At 43.1% G+C, this 21,313-nt stretch overlaps 1 protein-coding gene across 4 annotated transcripts in view; it reads right to left on the bottom strand.

The window, feature by feature from the left end:
• Positions 1-21,313, bottom strand: part of LOC131070317 (uncharacterized) — a 182,963-nt gene that overhangs the window by 77,332 nt on the left and 84,318 nt on the right. For all 4 annotated transcript variants that reach the window (XM_058005824.2, XM_058005825.2, XM_058005826.2 and 1 more), the window contains one exon: positions 9,177-9,208. In XM_058005824.2, the coding sequence (XP_057861807.1) occupies positions 9,177-9,208 (32 nt within the window). The remainder of the gene's footprint in view (positions 1-9,176; positions 9,209-21,313) is intronic.

A 21,313-nucleotide genomic window follows, 5' to 3' on the forward strand; every position in this document is an offset into this window, starting at 1 on the left:
CATAATAATTGAAAGACAAATATATTCACAGTCTCAGTACTTAATCTATTCTGATTCTTCTATTCCCCAAGGGAGATGGGTGCTAGGAAAGGGCAGAGTAAAACCACTTCAATAGAAAGCCCCAAGGGTGAAAGGACTCCTCCTGAAATCTGGGCTGCAGGCCCCAAGGGTGAATGGACTGAGTTCCGGTAATCTGGGCTACATTAAGGAGGTTGTGTCAAGCGCCCTAGGCAGCCAAGCCCTCTTCTAGGAATAGGGTCAGATTGGTTTGGGTTTAGGCATGGTTTTAATGGCATCATAAGTTATATTACAAAGAATTAGTTAGTTATACTCATTTAATAGTGATAGAAGGTAGTAACATAGATGTTGCTCTTGGGAATTGACAGTGTATAAATAGGGGACATTACACCTATAAAAGAGTGAGGAAAAAAAGTCATAACATGTTTTTGGACCTCCTAAAAAGTTAATAAAATCTAAAAGGTGGGGGCCCACCCTAAAGTACACCTAAAACCCTAAACCCAATGTTGTCCTATGAAAATGCTTCAACCTTAAATCCTAATCTTTTTTCAAATTTCAGCTTCACTTAGCAAGTTATATTTTAATTATTTGTATTTTAAAAATTCAAATATTGAATAATAACTTTTAGGTGAGTGCAAAGCTCTGTGGAAGTTGAATGGTCACCCACCATTGCTGCTTCCTAGAGCTTTTCTTTCACTGCAGTGAGCTCAGATTTGTGTTCTTCGTCAATATTGGATCCTCTATTCCACTTCTTTCCTTTTTGGTCCACTTTTGCTTGGCTTGATTTGGTTTTGATTGCTTTAATTTATGTCTTACTCGTGCTTGTTTGGTTGCATGTGAGATTGTCTACGGGAACTTATTTGAATTTTTTTATATTTCTTCCTGCCTTATTGGCCATGGTTTGCTTTCCCATTAAAATTCTTATTCCCTGCCCTCAGCTAAAGTTGGTTTAATTCCTCCATTTACTCAGGTCGTACTACACCCGCAGCATATTTTCTTCTCCTAAACCAACTGGCTAATGGGAGACAGAGCCTATATGAACAAGGAGGTGCTTGATAAGGCTAGAATTAATAAAATCCCACAAGTTAGCATTAATGGGTAGTTTCAAGAAGTGGTAATTCATTAAGACAAACATACAAGAGTGTACTAAACTCAGTCGCCGTCAACAAGGTCTGTCCACCTTCTGCTACTTTTCTTGCTAGCCACAGACGAATTCAGGTGGCCAAGGGTCCAAAAGTGAGAAGAGATGAATTTTTGAGGACCAGAGTAGATAGAGTGGAAGATGGAGGCTTCATTGGAGGAAATAATAGACGAGAAAATGGTAAGATGTCTTCCACACCCAAAATCCTCTCTATTTCTCCTAACGAAGACATGGTAAAAGCTTTGAAAACAGAGAAATCAAAACTAAGAAATATTGTTGTGTTTTTTCTGTCTGGATTCCAATTTCTGGCCTTCCTTCAAAAAAAATTGATGATTGGATTGCCTCTATTTGGGGAAAGAAAATGGCTATTCATGTATCCTTTTGTAGGATGATTCGGAAAGGTTTATTTGTGGTTTTCTTCAAAAACCATGGAATGCGACAGGGTAGTTAAAAAAGAATTCTAAAATATTGGGCAATCTATGTTCAGAGCCCTTCCATGGTCTCTGAAGGATAATTTGAAGTAGTGGCTAGGTCTGTTCCCTATCAGTTAAAAACAGAAAATGTTCCACCCCACCTATGGAAATTCATTCCTAATATTTTAAAACCCATTGGTAATGTTATGCAAATAAAGGAGTTGAGGGTACTATCCCTCACCTCAATGCTAGGGTTATCATTTCTTTGGTGTCGGATGCAAAAATTCCTTAGTGTATTTACAAAATGACAATAGAACAATTGTCTACGAAATTGAGGTGCTTGATTCTTTAAACTCTTGTTTTCTTTGCAAGAGAAATGGTTACCTTAGAAAGGACTCTCCTAAAGCCAAGTCTAAACTAGTAGGGGCTTTTCAGCCTAACGAGGAAAAACATGAGGGTAATAACCCCCAATCAATGGAAGATAAATCTATCCATGTTATGGATTCCACTAAAAGAAATAACAAACACCTCGAGGACATAGGAAATGCCCTTAATGAGGGGAAAACAGATGATATTCCTATAACAAAAAAGATTCAGTTGTCACTAGTAGATCCCCTATTTGATGGTGAACTTGAGGTCATCCATGCTAAGAGCTCAACTGCTCCCAAGCCTACCTCAAGGGCAACATCAAAACAAACGATTACCTTCTCCCATAGCCCTAAGAATGCTCAACAATTAGCCTTAGACTCCGTTCAGGAAGAAAAAAAATCAGACAAATCATGAAAATCTCTGAATTTGGAGTGGTAAAAGAAGCCCCAGTCAACCACTCTAATCTCAAACTGGGCAATGAAGCCTATGGCAAGGAAATTGTGATGTCCTTCTAAAATTCACTGTGTGCAAGTCCTGAGACAAACAAAAACTTCCTCTGCCAAAAGTGTCATTTTCCGAGGAGGATAATAAAAAGAGGAAACTTAATGATAGACCTACTACTTCTGACTTAGGCTTAGACAGAAAGTGACAAAAAATAGAAAGGAAGATAAGATACCAGAGTGTTTTGATAGCAAAGTTCCGTGACTCGCGGCGAGTCACGCGAGTCAACGGGCCGAGTGACCCCTGCCGGGTCACGGTGACCCTGACCCGGGCTCGGACGGGTCAGGGGGCGTGACTCGCCTAACTCGCCGACTCAGCGAGTCACTCCCTGACTCACCGAGTCTGAGGGTCATGACCCGGCCAGAGTCACTTAAAACAGTGCAGTAAAAAAAACAAAAAAAAAACATAACATTTTTTAATGATTTTTTGGCCTCGCGGGGCGCTGCCCCTCGACCCCGCCCTGTATCGCGATAGGGAACGCGCAAGGGGCGCTGCCCCTTGACCCCAACTTGGGGGCGCTGCCCCCAAACCCCCGTTGAAAAATATAGGGGGAAACCGCGCCGATAGAAGTAGGGAAAATCTAACCTACGAGTCTGATTAGGCTCCATATAACAACACAACTTAGAAATCTTGGTAATTGGTATTTAGATTTAGTATTTCAAATTTCCTATAGTCTCATTTGACAATGTAATTCTTATACTGTAATAGTGTCATACATCTTTTCAAAACTAGTTTTTCAAGTACTATATGTATATGTATAACTATATCAGCACCACCACCCCGCCAACCCCCCGTCGTCGTCCCCCTGCCGTCCCCAAACTTAGGCCCTTGGTCCCCCCGTCCTGGAAACGCGTCCCCTCGTCCCCAACGCCCGTGGAACACTGGAAAAATAGGAAGCCATAGTTTTGCAACCAGCTGAGAGGAAGAGGTAAAAAGCTTGCACAAATCACATTGGGGCAACACTACAGTCCGATTGGCTCACTGAGTCCACCGATCCAGTCTTCACTAATGAGGACCTTGAGTGGGTTGACCAAGCAGACAGAAAGGCTGAGGCTGTGGCTATGGCAGAGGAGGAGGATAGAGCACGATTAGGCACAACACCTATGGCTGCTCAGACTGGCACATCACAGGCAGAGACTATGGCTACTCAGTCATCCAGGACCTACCTTAGACGCCTTTCTAGGAGGCAGATAGACGAGGCTGAGCCAGAGCCTAAGCCATAGACTTGTTTTTGTTTACACTTTAGAGTTACATATATGTTTGGGAACATTTGAAGTCATGGATTTTATATATATTGGACAACATTTATAACTCTATATATCTATGTTTTCTAATTCCTTCAACTACAATTTACATTTCTACGCATGTGATGGATGTATGTTTATGTATGTGATCAAATTAGCTTCTATTTGATGATGTTATAGTGTCTTTAAGCTTAATTCAATAATGGGTGTATGAAACAAGTTTTAAATCGTTAAAAATCTCTAAATTTCAAGGGTTTTCTTATTTTGCCGAGTTGTTGCCGAGTCATTGCCGAGTCCGAGCCGAGTCACGAGTCGAGTCAGCCTTGCCAAGTCAGAGCCGAGTCCGAGTCTGGGAACTTTGTTTGATAGATTGTATAAGAATCAGAAGAATACTCCTCCCCCTAACCCTTAATGAATTTTAACATTTACAGCTGGAATGTTAGGGTCTGGAGTCTGTTGATAGGAAGTATACGGTTAGAGCTTTTTGCAGTAATAGACCGTATCTAGACTTTGCATGCCTACAAGAGGTCAAGGTGGTTGGATTCCAAGCAAAGAATGTCCTAAACTTCATTTGGAGAAATGCTAAAATGATTATCTCAGTCCATGCAAAAGGCAAAAGGGTTACCGCTATCCTCATACACCCCAAATGGCATAAAAATGTTTCTCAATGGGGCTCTTTCCCATATAATAGACTAGTATGGGCCTCTTTGACCTTTGGTTCAAATGTTTTGGGGCTATGCTCTCTTTATGTCTCAAATGATTATGGGTAAAGGTCTGACCTGTTGAACTAGATGGCTGATAATCTCCCTAAAAACCCTTGGATTTGCAATGGGGACTTTAACAAGATTGAATACAAATCTGACAAAAAAAAGTGGCAAGGACTTTTTATGGAAAGGGGATGAGACATTTTTCTAGACCAAAATGAAAAGAAAACTGAATTCAGCAGACACCTTGGAGAATGGGAAGGCTTAATCTCTCTCCATTTGGTACACTTGGTGTAATAATCAGTCCATGAATAAGAGGATATATCACCAGTTGGATAGATTTTATGGAAATAGGAATCATATATATTTCACAGGGACCTATGGTGAGAACCCTGTATATGTTGTCCCCACTTCAATGTCTGATCACTCTCCCATTTAAACCTCTGCCTGCTTTGGACCTGTCGCCTCGGCCCTCAAGCCTCCCAGGCCCTGCTACTTCAAGTTGAACTATTCCTTGCTTCATGACCAGGACTACCTTGGTGGCATTAGAACAGCTATTGCTCTATTCAAAGCCCTGACTAAAAACCTTATCATATTCAGATGTGGGATTCCCTGGTGTCTGTATGAAGAAAACTCTTTGAAGTGGTAGGTGAGAAAAAGACTGGATAGAAACAAGATAGGTAACCTGCTGCATCAAAAGTTGCTTTTTCTTGAAGGTCAACTACAAGACTGCAGTCCTAATAACCAATTGGAGGCTAGCCTTATTAGAACCAAATCTCTTCTCAGAAAACTGCAAAATTACATATTTCAAGGTCAAAAGATTAGAGCCAAGATGATTTGGCTTCATGAAGGTGATAAGGGGTCCAAGTAATTTTTCAATTTAATCAAATATAAACAAGACAAAGAGGCAATATGGCCAATCATGGACAATGTAAATCTCTTTGATGACCCTACTTTTATGAAAGAGGCTTTTCACTCCTTTTAGCAGTTATTCTCCTCAAAAACAAAATAGGAAGCCATTGAGGCCAGGGAATTGTCTTAAAATGATTCCAAATAAGGTCAGTAAGGAGGATGCTAAGATCCTTGATATGGACATCTCTCTGCAAGAAATTGAAACTACTATTAGGTCCCTAGCTAATGGTAAGTCTCCTAGAGCAGATGGGATTACAACAGAGTTTTACAAAGCTAATGTTAAATGGATTGGGTCTGAGTTGCTTGAAGTCTACACTGTTGCTTTTCAGAATAACTCCTTAGGACATAATGTAAATAAGGGGATTATAAAACTGATCCCCAAAGAGGGGATAAAACACTTTAAAGAACTGGAGGCACATCACCCACTTGAATGTTTCATATAAGATTGTAGCCAAAACCCCTGCTGGCAGATTAATAGACATTCTTGGGAAAGTTGTGTCAGTCACCCAAACAGGCTTTATTTAAGGGAGGTGCATTTTGGAGAATCTCATTACAAGCTGGGAGGGAATGAATTGGGCCAAACATGACAATCAGAATGTGGCAATGATTCTTTTAGATTTTGAAAAGGCCTGTGATAGGATTGAACGACCTTTTATGCTAGATATGCTTCACGCCTTTGGTTTCCCTCCTAAATTTCTGTAAGTTGATTAATAGCCTCTTCAATGATTCTGCTACTGTAGTTGATGTTAATGGTGAACTCGCTAATCTGATCATTCTCCAAAGATCAATCAAACAGGGCTTCCCAATTGCCCCTGCTTTGTTTGTTATTTCTGCTGATGCTCTACACTACCTTCTCAAATCTGACCTAACATCCCCCCCTATCAATGGCATCAGGCTTCCTAATCAGAAGTTGCTTTTGAATGCGCAATTTACAGATTACACTGCTCTCTTCATTGAACTCTCTGAAGCCAACTTTGATAACACCATTAAGAGGCTAAAGGTACTTTGTGCTGCTTCAAGTTCCAAGATTGCCCCTCATAAGTCCATTGTAATTGGCTGGTCTCAAGACCTCCCAGTTGGCTGGTAAAGAAGGGGTGGGGTTGGTCTGACCCCCACAAGGTGGTGAGATACTTGGGTATCCCCTTTGCTGTCTCCCCCTCTCTAAAAATCATGCGGGAGTGGGTCTTCAAAAAATTGAGAAGAAACACCAAAAATGGCAACCACGCTCACACTTACTCTCTGTTACAGGCAGAATTCAAGTTGTTCAAAAAGTCATTGCATCTCATGCTGTCTTTCATTCCTTGGGATGGCTATTTGCTAATGACCAATTTGGTAAAATTCAAAAGATCCTAAGGAATTCTTGTGGTCAGATTGTAAGGGCAATAAAAAGAGACAATGTAAATTGGACCTGGTGTTGTCTTTCAAAAAACCAGGGAGGTCTTGGCTTAAAAGATCTAAGAATACAAGGGATTGCTCTAGCATCTAGATGGATTTAATGCAATTGAGGGAGATGAACCCTAGAAATTCTTGTTAAAAAGTAACTTGGCATCATACAACCCAAAAAAGATAAATAGTGGTACTCTCTGCACATTCAAGATATTTTGTTCGACCAATTTGAGGGTGGAATTTTTGGCTCTGCTGGCTTTACCACTCTATGGAAGGCATGGTCTCAAGTTAGACATTTGATTTCAAATGAAGCTGCAGTGGATAAATATCCCCCATATCTTGTACCTATTAGGTCCACCTGGTGGAATATTGCCCCAAATGGGAAGCCATTGGGTCTCTCCCAAGGTTGCTTAACTGAAACGTGGAACTCCTTTGGGATTAAGGTAATGCAAGATCTCCTGATTAATGGTAGACTGGGTTCTTGGGAGCAATTGAGGACTAAGTTTGGTTTACCTATGACACACAAAAAAATAATTAGACTGGTTCCCTACGAAAATAGTAAAGGATACAAACTTAATTGACAGGATTAAGTGCAAAGATGAATCCAAACTGATGTCTGTCTCAGTTGATAAAATATATACAATGCTTTTTGGCTTGGGAGAGGTATATAATTGTCTTAACACCTCCTGGCAATTGACTGGGCTGAACTCTACGTGGACCAAAATCCTAAACCATCTATGGCATAACTCAGTTGAACTCAAAAAGACCTACCTTCACTGGTTGCACAGTCTAAACAAAATTGGTTATGGGGCATGTCTTGCATAATTATGGGCTTTCCGCTAGAATCTATGAATGTTGCTCTATGCCCGAAACTTTTGAACACTTATTCTTTGAATGCAAGTATGTTCTTTCTATTTAGTCTTTGTTTTTTGGCCGACCTGTGGACAGGAATGGTACTCTTGGCTTTTCTTGACACGAGATTCTTGCTGGTTATGTTGAAACTTTTTATGCTGATTTAAATAAGTTTTGGCTTGTCCTTTGTAATGAATTTCTTTTTGTTTCTATGGAAGAAGAGGAATGATGAGGTATTTAAGAGCAAAAGAAGACATCTTATTGAGTTCATTAGTGCGCTCACCTATTTAGCTATTAAGTTTCAGGTATCTGCAGCCTCGGAGATCCCCAAGGATTGTTTCATGATACTATTTAAGGAAGGTATCACCCTTGTTTACAAAACAGAAATAAAATCTGCTCACTTCTTCGCACAAGGGAGGAATAACCTGCACAAGGAGTGTTGGAACTGCTTGGTAAAAATTTGGAAGAAAGGCAGATCACCAAACCAGTCCTGGAGGAAACAGTAAGAAAGAGAAGATTAATCCCCAGTCTGACTTAAAAGAGATTGACCCGAACCTGATTGTACCTCCTTTAGGCACCTATTACTGTGATATAGCAGAATGCAGCAATAATGTAATAGGATCTTGGGACTAGTTATTTCTATTGTGCTGATGATCTAGTAGCTTTATGAACTGCAAACACAAATATATTATCTTGACACTGCTAGCTGGTAAACCCTACTGATACAACTGGATCTGCAGCTCCATATAATGTATTTCTGTTAAGGTAAACTATTTCTAACATAAAAAAAAATTCAGATATTAGTATTTTATATTATTAAAATCCCGGGAAACCTTGTTGTCCCCAAACTACATCCCATCACACCATCCTCTAAACTTAAAGAAACATTATTAATTCTTTTCTTTTGCATTCTAAATCTTTTGTATAGAACCAATTAAATTCAATCAGATAAAGAAAAGATCAGTCATTCACTTACAAAAATATTCATGGTTCAAATGTAGATAATATATAAATTGGCTGTCACTTAATGTTAGTTTTAGATTCATTGCCTATGAGTATTTGATGTCCTACAAGGACCCCACATAAGAAAAATCAATCAATTTATTCATCTTTATGGAGCTTAACATTTTGTTTCATCCCATCATTTTTCATTTGCACATTAGTCACTATTTTGTCAATAGGGTATTTTCACAATCAGTTGCAATTCTACCATTCATTGGCAGTCGCTAAGTGACTTGAGGAGCAACATACAACTAATAACTTCTATGATGCCTTACTAAGGGTTCCATTTGAAACCCATTCAGAACAGTACTTAGTTGCTAAACAGCCATATAACTGTTTCATAGAGAAAATAAGTTACACTATTTGACCTTTTTGTAAAAATTATAATCATCTGGAGTCAAGCTATCAAAGTAAAAGGTCACATAATTCCTCTTATATTGAGGGTTTCTAGCTTCCATTGGTAATACCCTAAAACAACATAACAAAATTTATTGGTCCTTTTTCTAAAAAAGAAAATATCAGATTACAAAATTTAGGGACCACCTAAAGCAAATATATTTTTTTGAAGATTAATCTGACATACAATTCTGGGAGTCCATTCATGGATATTCAGGTTAGGACATGATATGCTCACCTTTATGCTGCTTAAAGCACATCACAGAGCAACTGCAACCACCAGAATAAAGGTTTATCAAAACACAATCACTAAAGCATCAAAGTAAATCGTAGAAGTAGTAAAGACAAACTGCAAAAGGCTTCAAATAAAATGATATTAAAATTGCCTTCAACCACCATAAGCAAAACATACATGTATACCATGTTTCAATTAAACACACAAGATGATGAAATGTAAAACACACATCCATGTTTAGTGCATTCAATCAAGATTCAAAACCATATATGTTGGAATGTTCATTTCATAGTTGAAAAACTCAGACTCAGAAATAACTCGGCAGCTTTATCGAACCTTCGAAAAATACATAATTTTTTAAATATTTTTTCAAAAACACATATTTATACTGAATTGTAGAACATATTATTGATTTTTATCATTTAAAAATCAAAATTAGAGTTTAATACATATTATAGGTCTAAGAAGTATTGTTATGAACTTACAAGTACTTTTTAGAGTTAGTAAGCATCCTAGTCAATGCATTCAAACTGAAGGTATAATGAATTCAGGTATGAAATCCTGCTAGCACTTCATTGGTGTAATAATAAACTAAGTTTACATTAATTACACACGTATTCTTTAAATTTAATATGAACTTATTAAATATAAATTCATTATTTATAATGTTTTAGAAATCTATTATATTTTCCTACAAGATTAAGATATATCTCGTATCATTCTAAAGTCTATGGATGATAGACAAGCAAGATCATGAAAGTGTCCTTTTCCTCCTTATTTAAACTACACTTTATTGAAAAAGGTTTAAATATTTAGATATTATTTTCTTCAAGATTTGTAAGTACTTCATTTTGATTCATTTAATTAAAATTAAAAAAAATAGAGCTATCTTTAAATTTAAATCCATTTATTTAAACTAAAATTATTAAAATGAGGTTTTGCATTATAAAATCAATTCATTATCATTCTTGGTTGCAATTGTTGAGAGGGAAAATGGAGAAATCATTATGGCGCCATTGTAGTGGGCAAAGGTGATCACAGAAAACCAGTCACATCACAGAAAACCTCAATTGTATCACTGAAAACCCAAGTCGCATTGCGTTAGAGTAGTAAAAACAGCATTGAATAGAATAAAATGAAATTTTTTGCATTCTGAGGCGAGTTTTTTGGCAAATTCATTGAATAAATCGTGAGTATTTTGTATGAAATCATTGCAATTTTTAGGTTTAGTGCAGCACCGAGTATTGCTGCGAGTACTTGCATGTCTAGCAAGTTTTAGGCGATTTTTTCATCTATGGTTCATTTTACTCGGACACTTTAGTATATAGTAAAGAAACAGACAGACTACAAACATGCCAAGGAAGATGATTGCCCCTTCTCATGCCTCCTACAAACTTGGAAGCCTATTTGTTAAATCCCTTAAAATTACCTCTACAAGATATTCTCTAACCTGGATTATAGTGAAACAGTGGATATTGAACATTCACTATCTGCCAGCCTTAGATCACAGAATATTATTCATAAGCAGGGTACTTACCATTAATCATTTTGTCCAACAAGGACAGCAGATTTTTTCTTATGTCATATTGTTTACCTTGGAGAAATTTGCGACTAGAAATGAAACTAGTCAAGGGTTGAAATGTTTTATTTCAACTTGCAGAATTGCATTACATCAATACAAAACAGAACTTTTGCATTATTAAATGAAAAATAACTATCTTGATATTTATATTGACCCATGAAAAACAGTTAGGGAAAGATATAATACCACAAGTCACCCTCTAATTATAGATTCCGATCAAAATTAGAAGCTTCAATAGTCTGCAATCTTTGTCTTGTAGAAAAATATGCATAACAGCTACTTACATCCACCATAGCTTACCAAACAAAATAAAAAACACCTGTTGCATGCATTATCATTTCATCCTTTGGCTAAGTTGCAAATAAGCAAGCTCCATCTGGATTTTGTACTAATAATCAAGTTTTTCTACTTGGTCAGGCATTGTATCAAGAATTGCCAAAATGCCTTGTGGTGTAGCCATGTATGCTGACAACAAGATCCTTCTAGTTGCCCAAGGGCAGAACCATTGCCCTCATTAATGAAATAGTATTAACATGCAAACTATTAGAATGTATATGAATTGGCAATGATTTTAGAATGTACCAAGAGTAATAGAATGTGCATCAGAATGAGTGCGATGCTTGCTGAATCATAAACACCAGCGAGATAAGGAAACAAACCACAATGACACAAGGATTTTTAAGTTTAAACCCCAAGAGGGAAAAACCAACTGAAAGTGGCAATAGCACATCTTCCTCTTCCTCCCTTCATTAATGAGGCAAATACAAAGAGTTGTAAGAGCATAAACGCACACTCTATGACCCCCTATCTTCTTATTGCTGCTATAGAGAGATTTACAAAAACATATAGTAGTTCCACCTAAGAACAGCTGGTCACTTCCCCATACAGCACCAATTCACTCCTTCACACTTTCACTCTCTCTTCTGACTCATTCATTGCCTCAATCAGATACTTGCATCACACTTATAATCCTGGAAGTATCCTTTCACATACCAAAGAACTCCCAGGAGTACTCTGCCATTGTTTTAAGCTTTTATCCATACAACTTCTAAAGAAGCAGCCACCACATTACATAGTTAATGCAAATGAAGCCATCATTTTAAGCAGACAGGCAGTTTCAAAAAAGCCAGTTGACAAAATAAAATTGCCTTCTACGATTCACACAGTCTTGCAGCTTGTGGAGGACATTGTTTGCCCTCTGGGCGAACAGTTTAATACATGCAAACAGAATACTTAACAAGAAACAGTAATGCCATAGATACCAGACAACAATATTAAACCAACAGAAAAGATACCATTTCATTCATGATCGTGATACTGACAAGTTACATCACATGGTATATAAAGGTACCAAGGGGGTGCGAGGGACAACCGTCGCACCCATAACTATCAACCCTCGGTTACATTACTAAACCAAGTACTTTCTAATTAATTACTTTTTATTCCCGTACGTACAATATTACTGCAACATCATCCCCCCCAAAAAACAAGGTCATCTCCTGACGACTGAAAACAAAATGGAATGGTCAACAAAAAAGAAATCATGACTAAGAATGGGGGCTGAGGAAGCGTCCTTGGTGAGGAGGGTGCCGATGCGCGAGGTGCGGCTGCCAAGCGTGCCCGTAACTCATAGACCTACTCAGTCCTCAGCTTCAAGTCCCGCTCTGCAACCATCTGTTGCTCCATAGCTGTTTTCACCATCATCGCGGCTTCCAAGACCTCTTTATCCTTCTGCTCCACCATCTCTAAGGCACTAGCCAAGCGGCTCTCCAACATAGCCCTGTCCTCCTGGGCTTCCTCCAACCGTGCCCCCAAGGCATCCCTCGCCGACCTCTCCTTGGCCAACTCTGCTTCCAAGGTAGCGCGTTCTACGACCCACGAGGCCTTCTCCCGAGCCAACTGCTCCCTGTGTGACTCCTCCATCTACTGGAGTCGAATAGCCAACTCTTCCCGTGCGGACATGGCCTCCTGGCGCTAAGTCTCATTACCCTGAGCAATATATTGTGTCCTCATCTCATAGTATGTCTCACGGACCCGCAACAGTGACTGTCTACTGGTCTCACCAACCTGCTCCCGGAGGCCCCAATCTTCCAGCATCTGCAAAGTCTCCGTAGTAGGCCACCCTCTAGACTCAAAACACTGAGCAAAGTGTGTCATGCAACTGCCCCTCATAAACCCAAGCATCTGCTCGAACTCACCATCTGTCCTGGCATCTCCCTGAGACCTAGCAGAGGCTACAATCCTCCGGGCTCTGACAGCCATGTCCACAAGAAACTACTCCAATTCCCTGTCACCCTCCACTCTCAGAGATGCTAGGACACCGTGCTCCTGGGCATCCTCGTGAGGACTCTGCAGTGGCTCGTCATGAGGGGGGCTCTGGATCAACTCCTCCTCCTGCCTGGGACTCAACACCAACTCACGAATGGGTGAGTGGTCTCTCTGTACTATTTCTGAAGTCTCAGGTGAGCTATCTCCAACCAAGTCCACAATCTCATGAGGGCTCAGCTCACGCCGTGGGGAGAGGACCGCTGCTCCAATCGGTGCTACCGGTGCCATCTTGTACCGACTCAGCCAAGCACTCATATCCATCTGAGAAGGGGTACCACTCTCTCCAAGATTCTCTAATTGTACCGCAACCTCCCTACCAACCGTCCCGCCACTGGTCCCTACCTCTACTACTGTGGCCATGGGACTCCTGACGCCGGCCGTTTGAGGCTCTAGTAGGGCTACCAATGTCGTGGCCACGTGTGGGGGAATCATAATCACTTGTGTTCGGCCCTGCCCAAAACCAGGAACCGGCACTGCCAATATTGTCGCTCCAGGCAGAGTCCAAGTGGCACCAGCTGAGGCTGTCTACTGGAATAACTCACCCGGGGGCCGTGTGGCTGCCGCTGCTGGCACAACTACGGGAGGTGGAGGTGTGGTTGTCTGCGCAACTACAGAAGATGTCGCCCTCGTCTCCTCCTCCACCTGCTGTCCACCTCTACCCACGATCCTGAAACTACTCTCGGTGGCCTATGACATATCCATGGAGTCCTCTGCACTCGCCTCCTCACTCGGGTCACTAGACTCGGAGTCAAACACCACCACCCGCCGCTTCTGTTTCTTGCTTGATTGTGTATCTCCACTCGGTGCCATGATATCTAAATGAGCCCAGTAGAATATAGGCAGCTGACTAGGGTGTACACGGCCTTGTGGTGCCAAGTGTTGTGTGTCTGGTGAACCCTGAAGGCGTACGGCATCCAAGAAGAGTCCAATGGCATGGTAGGGCATGTAGAAGGTTTTGTGTTGCAGGGTCATAAATTCCTCCATCCTATCCGCTAGTACCGATGCCCAGTCGTATACCATGCCATTGCGGATTGTTGTCAGGAATAATCATTATGTTATGTTGTCGTCGGTAATTGTGGGTTACGGCAGTCAGTTAGTCTTCCCGAAGGGCAGTTGGACGTGACGGTTGGTCGCACCCCTTCGGGTAGTATATATTGCATACCTGTCCTTCGAAGTAGGATCATCATAGTCGTATCTGGGTGTGATGTTATAAGCACTTGATGTACATAGACTATTGAATTAATACAGAGACTGGTTCTTTAATATATTTCCATTATGTTTTGTGCATTTACTTTATGCATTTAATCGTTTACCCGTATGTGGCAAACATCTAGCACCGCTGCCTAGACATACTTGGAAAAGGAAGGAGCGGATGGCGTACGGACACGATGGGCCTAACCGTCAGTGAGATTAACCGAGAGGTCGACGATGCACAAACGGAACTCTATGACGGAGAGGACACTGCAACGAGGGAATTCTCAATCCTGCTTCAGGCGGCCATCGAGACCTACGTCCGAAGAGAGGCAACGGAGGCTGAAGTCCCAACAAGTGCCGTGTGGACCGCACTGGAAGTTAGCCCCATAGTGAATCAGTTGATGAACCTCCTCCCCCGGTTGCTTGCACAGGCATTACTGGCACATCCAACTCGCCTGGAGGAGATTGCCCGTGAGGAGCGACGCCAACAGGTCCTCCGACAATACGAAGAAAACAATCGTCGTTGGGACGCAAACGTGATGGCAAGAGGCGAAGGGGAAATTGAACCCTGTAATAATCCCGGCACAATGTTGACATAAATTGTGGCCAAAAGGGAAAATAATAAAAGTTTTTTTTTTTTTTGTGTACATGGTGTGTGCTTGCTATGTACGGAAGTGATTGATGCCCAATATACTAAATAAGGACAAAAAAAACAAGACACAAAGTGACGAATGGGAAGTGGCACAAAGGGTGTTGAATCTCAGACAGCAGATAGAACGAAGGCGTAGGCTAAGGCAGCTTGCCGAGGGACGACCGGCCGAGGGGTTGCTCGAAGGGAACCCAGGAGGTATCACAGAGGTTGCAGAGGCAGAGATAGACTGAGAGAATTACACTCTCTACACTGTCGTAGGGTTGCCCGAAGGGAACCTAGAAGGAGTCACGGAGGGTGCCGAAGGAGAACTCTACAGTTCGCCAGAATACCATCGTAGGGTAAGAAGTCGCGAAGAGTTGGTGGAACAAACAAGGCGAAGTCTAAACCTAATCGACGCTACCAAAGACCTAAAGAACTTGTCCATTTCGGAGAACAACCGGAGGGAGACGACCGAAGGTGCCGGGGGAGCACAAGGATACCGTACGGGAGGCAATTTGTTCAGTTCGGGGTCAGCAACCTTCTCCGGAGGACCCACAAGTGGAGGGTCAGGTGCAGGAGGCGGAGGCGGAGGATCCCCAGGTACAAGCACACAAGGCACCGGAGGAGCGAGACCAAGTGGTGGGATGGCAAGTAAGCAGAAGCTGCCAAAGTTCAACGGCGACGGGAAGGAAGATCCTGTCCGCCATTGCCGCACTTGCAAAACTATATGGTCAGCGAACGGTGTTATCAACCAGGACGAATGGGTAACACAATTTCCAGCAACCTTAAGGGGAGTGGCCATCGACTGGTAGTCCGATACGGATAAGGTCAAAGTCGGCACATGGCACAACCTGAAGGAGCAGTTCGAGATAGAGTTTCGCCTCCTCAGAGACGACAATGAAATAGTAGCCGAAATCTATGGCACAAAGCAAAACAAGAACGAGACGGTCTGAGCATATAGTCGGCAGCTCAAGGAACTGTTGGGGAAAATGGAGAGTCAACCAGTAGATGGGTTGAAAAAGAGATGGTTTGTGGAGGGACTGAAGCACTCCCTCCGAAAGAAGATGAAAATTGTTCCACCAACCTCGTACAAAGATGCATATAATACGGCGATGGATCTCAAGAGCGAGACCAAGACATCCAAGAAGAAAAAGAAGAAGGATAGCTCGCCCGAGGATGATGACTCTTCCAAGGGAAGCAGCAGCGATGGCAAGTTCAGAAAAAGGTGCAAGCCCTGCAGAAGGACATGTTGAGGATAATGAAAGAGATGAAGGTTATGAAGGGAGGTCCGAGCAAGACTGACGAAGGGGAGCTTTGGTGCATGGAATGTAAAACGAATGGCCACACAAAAGCCTCCTGCCCAAAGAAAGCCTATTGTGATATATGCCAGTTGATGGGGCATCCCACCAAAGAATGCCCCTACAACATGAAAACACGAAACCAACAAGTATTGCTTACGCAGGAACAACCAACTACATCGGGCGGTACCGGTAGCTCCCAGGCGAACAACAATGCAACATCGGGAGGCTACCGAGATAACCGATGGGGAGGACGAAACAACAATAACAACAATAACAATACAAGGAGCCAGATCCAATACGACTCCAAAGGCCGACCGATGATACCAATGCAGAGCGTGTAGCCAGTGGGGGCACTTCGCTCGAGACTGCCCGATGGGAGAGGCCACACAATATTTGTGCAAATGGTGTGGACCGAGAGACCACGAAGACACCACCTGCCCGAAGTCCGGTGTCAACTTGCTCAATATCGAGGAAACCAAAGAAGAGGAAGTGCTGGCCGTAACCTGTGCCCAAGCCAGACAAGCAACGAGCCCATACCCAAAGACGGAGAAGTGAAGGGTACGGGAAGCACGGGAAGAAATTGAGAAAGATACGAGAGAGGGTGAAGGCGAAGGGTACGGTGGGTACTTCCAGCCAACCGAAGGCGGAGGAGGCTATACTAAATCAAATTTTAAAACTGGAGGTGCCTGTGAAGGTACACGATCTCCTCCAAACGATGCCTCAATTACGAACGGCGTTGCTGAATAATCTCTCCCAACCATGCACCAATACCAACCACCGCACGGATGTTCCTGAGGGGTCTACAATAGACCCCAGGCTGTTGGCAGTTAACAGTGGAAGGAACCCGGCCATTGTGGAGATGGGTATCCTTGGCACCATTCTAACCAAGACCATCGTCGATGGTGGATCGGGAGTGAATGTTCTTCCAGAAGAAACCTGGCAGAAGCTAGGGAAGCCGACACTGTGGCCACCTACATTCAATCTGTTGGGAGCAGATCAACATAGAATCAAACCCATCGGGACACTGATGGGCCAGCAAGTTACCATCGGGGTGCAACCCTTCATACTGGACTTCGTGGTAATCCCACTAAAGAAAAAAGGGTATGATGTGATCTTAGGGAGAGGGTGGCTGGTGGCAACCAAGGCCACCCACAACTGGAAGAACACTCTCTCTATGGAGAATGCAGGAAGTTTATTATAGACCTTAGGTCGCAGTTGGTTAGTGAGGAACTGGCATCATCTTCGGAATCGGAGGGTGAAGGAGAAAGCGACCTGAGGAACGAAGGACGAGGCTGCAAGGAGCCCAACGACGAAGGGATTCTCAAACTAGGAGAGTGCTCCGAGGATGAGACGAGGTCATTGAACGGGCTCTTCCACTGGCAGATGGAGGATTACGAAATGTTCCAGAGCTACAGGCTCGAAGTAGAGGAACCATAGCAAGTAACAGAGGAGGTGTACCTACCAGAATATTGGAAAGGAGACGCCCGTGTGAGTGACACCACCGCACACCAATTCCCGAAGGAAGAACCCATCAGGTATCAAGAGGTAAAATTGAAGGAGACAAACCTTGCTGACATAGATAATCCCAAGATCATTCGTGTCGGCAACGATTGGAACCCTGTGTGGAAGGCCGCAACCTTCAAAATCTTTATTCTTCTTCTTCTTCTTATGTACGGGAAGGAGACCGTGGTTCCTGTAGAATTTATGGTTCCAGGTCTTCAGATGGCCATTGAAAATAGACTTGCCATCAACGGGTCCAAATTGAAACCCTACCACGAGAAGCGCGCAGGGGACCCGAGAGGCTGGAAGGACACCTGAGAGTCCGGAGGGGGACCTGAAAGGATGGAAGGGGACTTGAGAGGCACGGGACCAAAGCGGGAGACTCTCGGGCGAGGCAAACCGAGAAGGATGAAGGGCAATCCCAAAGACACGAGACCCGAGCCGAAGACTCTCTGGACAATTAGATTAGGAAATTGAAAAAAATATATATATATTTGAAAAGGAAAAAAAAAAAATCGGTGGCCACTGTGGAACCACCGTCGGGGGGCCACCGCCGATGACCACCATGCGGTCGTTTTCCACCGCGGATAGGCCCCGACAAATCTATTATACTAGCCGCCGAGATAGAAAATAGAAGTGCCCACGCCCCAGCCAAAGACAAAATCGTGAGGGAAAAAGAAATTGCAGCAAAAGGGAGTAAAAGAAACCCGACGCCATTGGGAAGAAGAAGATTTTGTCGTGGGAAAAGCACCAAAGAGAGATACGAAGTCGCCGAAGGATAGTAATTAACAAAGGAGCAAATAAAAACGCCAGCCAAAGGGGGTCTTGGAAGCCAAAGGGGTATATTACCGATGGGTGTTGGATAGAGGTGGACTCCAAAGAAAGATTTCAATTGCCATCGGCTGAAAGGTGTCATATGTAATTCGAAGGGAAACAATTCAGCGCTGAAGGAAGAAATCGCAAATCGAACCTACCCATAGGGAGGTAATAAAATATTTTTTTGAAAGTGGTGGTGGGAGCACCGTGCGGTGGAACTACCATACGATGGAACACCGTCGACGGAGGTCACCAGCCTTTGAGGGCGGAACTCAGCGGGTATTCATCCACCGCACGACCTTCCCAGCCACCGTACGACACCAAGCCTTTGGGTGACCCCAGTCGCCATACGGCTCAGCCACCGTACGGGTTCACTCCACCGTACAACAAACCACTCCATCGTACGGCAGATAACCTCTGTACGAGCTCAGGACATTACAGACCGTAGGCCTGAAGGAGCACGGCGACAGCAGTTTTAAAAAAGGGTGAAAAGAAAAATACGCCAACATTCACACAAGGATGCATTTAATTTTTAAAAAAAAAAACGACGACCAAATTGAAAAATCATTTGATGGAGTCTGGAGCCAGGACACTAAAAAAATTAGAGTCGAGAAGAAGGTATTTGGCATCTGGCATCTTAAAATATCACAAAAATGATGTGCGCCATGGACTTCCATGTGGTTCTGAAGGTTGTAAATTGGTGTTGGCGGTGGGGGCACTGCCCCCGGGCCCCGCGAGGGGCACTACCCTCAAACCCCCAGTCTTTTGAGTTGGGCGAAGGCATCAGAGAAGTCACGGTAAGTGTTGGGGTTGTTCCGTACTGTGAGAAAGAAGCCTGAAGCTAAGCATTGGCGGGGAAGCCATAAGCCGTAGAGGGAGACGGATTTGGAGGTTGCAAACAAATAGAGTTTGAGGGAAGGCATTGCAAGCCTGCGAAGTCGTACAACACTAGGGAGTTTTTCAGTTTAGTTATCAGCCTTTGGGGAGTGTGATGGAGTATTTGAGGCGTCTCCTAGCCTTTGTGCCAGAAGGTTGTGGCCACTTCTAGGCATGAATGGTACGCTTTGAGGAACTCGGAGTATGTCTCGGCTGGACGTGAGGTTGCCTTGGTAGATGCACAGAGGGCTCGAGAGGAGCTGACCACCAGGTTGGAGGCAGTAGTAGCGTGAGACTCAGCTCAGTGTACCCAGGAGTTGGATGCCGAGAAGGTAGCGCGGGTGGCTATCGAGGACAAATTGGCTAGTGAGACAATATCATTTTAGTAGTTGGTGGAGGCTGAGACTGAAAAGCATGTTTTCCAGACAAGTTTGGTTTAGGCACCGGAGGACTGTGATGTCAAGAAAAAAAAAGATGATAGCAGAAAAGGGTTTTCAGGCGAGGACGCAGCAGGTGTATGAGTTCCGGGCTCGACTGGCGTCAGCAGTTCTATACCTTCATTTTGTTTAGTGTATGAACCTCATCTCTATTTTGTATTAAGTCATCCAGAGACGACTTCTTTTCTTGGGGGGGATGATGTTGTCAAGAATAATCATTATGTTATGTTGTCGTTAGTAATTGTGGGTTACAGCAGTCAGTTAGTCTTCCCGAAGGGCAGTTGGACGCGACGGTTGGTCGCACCCCTTCGGGTAGTATATATTGCATACCTTTCCTTCGAACTAGGATCATCATAGTGGTATCTAGGTGTGATGTTATAAGCACTTGATGTACATGGACTATTGAATTAATACAGAGACTGGTTCTTTAATATATTTCCATTATGTTCTGTGCACTTACTTTCTGCATTTAATCGTTTACCCGTATGTGGCAAACACGGATGTCATTCATCAATACCACCTGCGCCATGCCAATGTCTGAAGCCCTACTGGCTCCCATCAAGCGGCTCTTCAACACATCCAGAAGGCACTGCCATACCCCTTCTCTCAAAAATGACTTCTTCAGGCCTCTTCCCTTGCTGGCATGTTGGAGACTATCAAGCTCAGCCTGTGTGAGGTCGTCGCGGCACATCAACTTCAGGAGTTTATCCTTTAAATCAGGGGATATTTTCTGCCCCTTATCTACTTTCTTTCCCTGCGCTCCTGGAATACCAAAAACCCTCGTAAACTCTGTGGAGGCGAAAGAGACCGTAACCTGGCGGTGCTCATAATCGAATACCGACTACCGCTTGTGTGTCATAGGCACCAATCATGGTTCGCAACACAACCTCAAAATCCTTAATGCAAAAGATGGGCATTTGGATGGCCCATTGTACCTGTGCATGTCGCCGCTGTGCCTTCACGGGATCATCATGCGGGGTCTCGTTCCACCATTTTCTACAATCTGCTCCACTCAAACCCTCGAAGGTAATGGTGTCCACGGTCACATCATTCTTCGCTACCATCTGTTGCTGCACTTTGGGTTGCACCTTTTTGCCCTTGCTTTGTTGTTGTCAGCCATACCGCCCCTAACTTTCACACCGGAAGGCAGAATCCGAATAGATTTCTTGTTCGCAGAGGTTGACGGCACTATAGCAGGTAACTGCCGCAATTGTCTTTGCCAATTCTTTCCACCGCTGGGGTCCATTAAACAATTTTGCTTTTGTCTTTTGTGACTTTTAAATATTAAAAAAATAGGGTTCGGGTAACAAAATTCTACACGTGCTTACTCTCCTCCAAACGTGGGACCCTTCCGCCAATGGCGAACCACTTCTGTCGGTCAGCAAATTCCTAGTGCACGACGATCTGATTTCTTTTCCTCTCTTTGCGATACTGACTGTACGATACGTGTTTGCCTTCTTCAAATTGTCCGCCTT

Source organism: Cryptomeria japonica, chromosome 1 (assembly GCF_030272615.1).
Source record: "Cryptomeria japonica chromosome 1, Sugi_1.0, whole genome shotgun sequence".
NCBI lineage: Eukaryota > Viridiplantae > Streptophyta > Pinopsida > Cupressales > Cupressaceae > Cryptomeria > Cryptomeria japonica.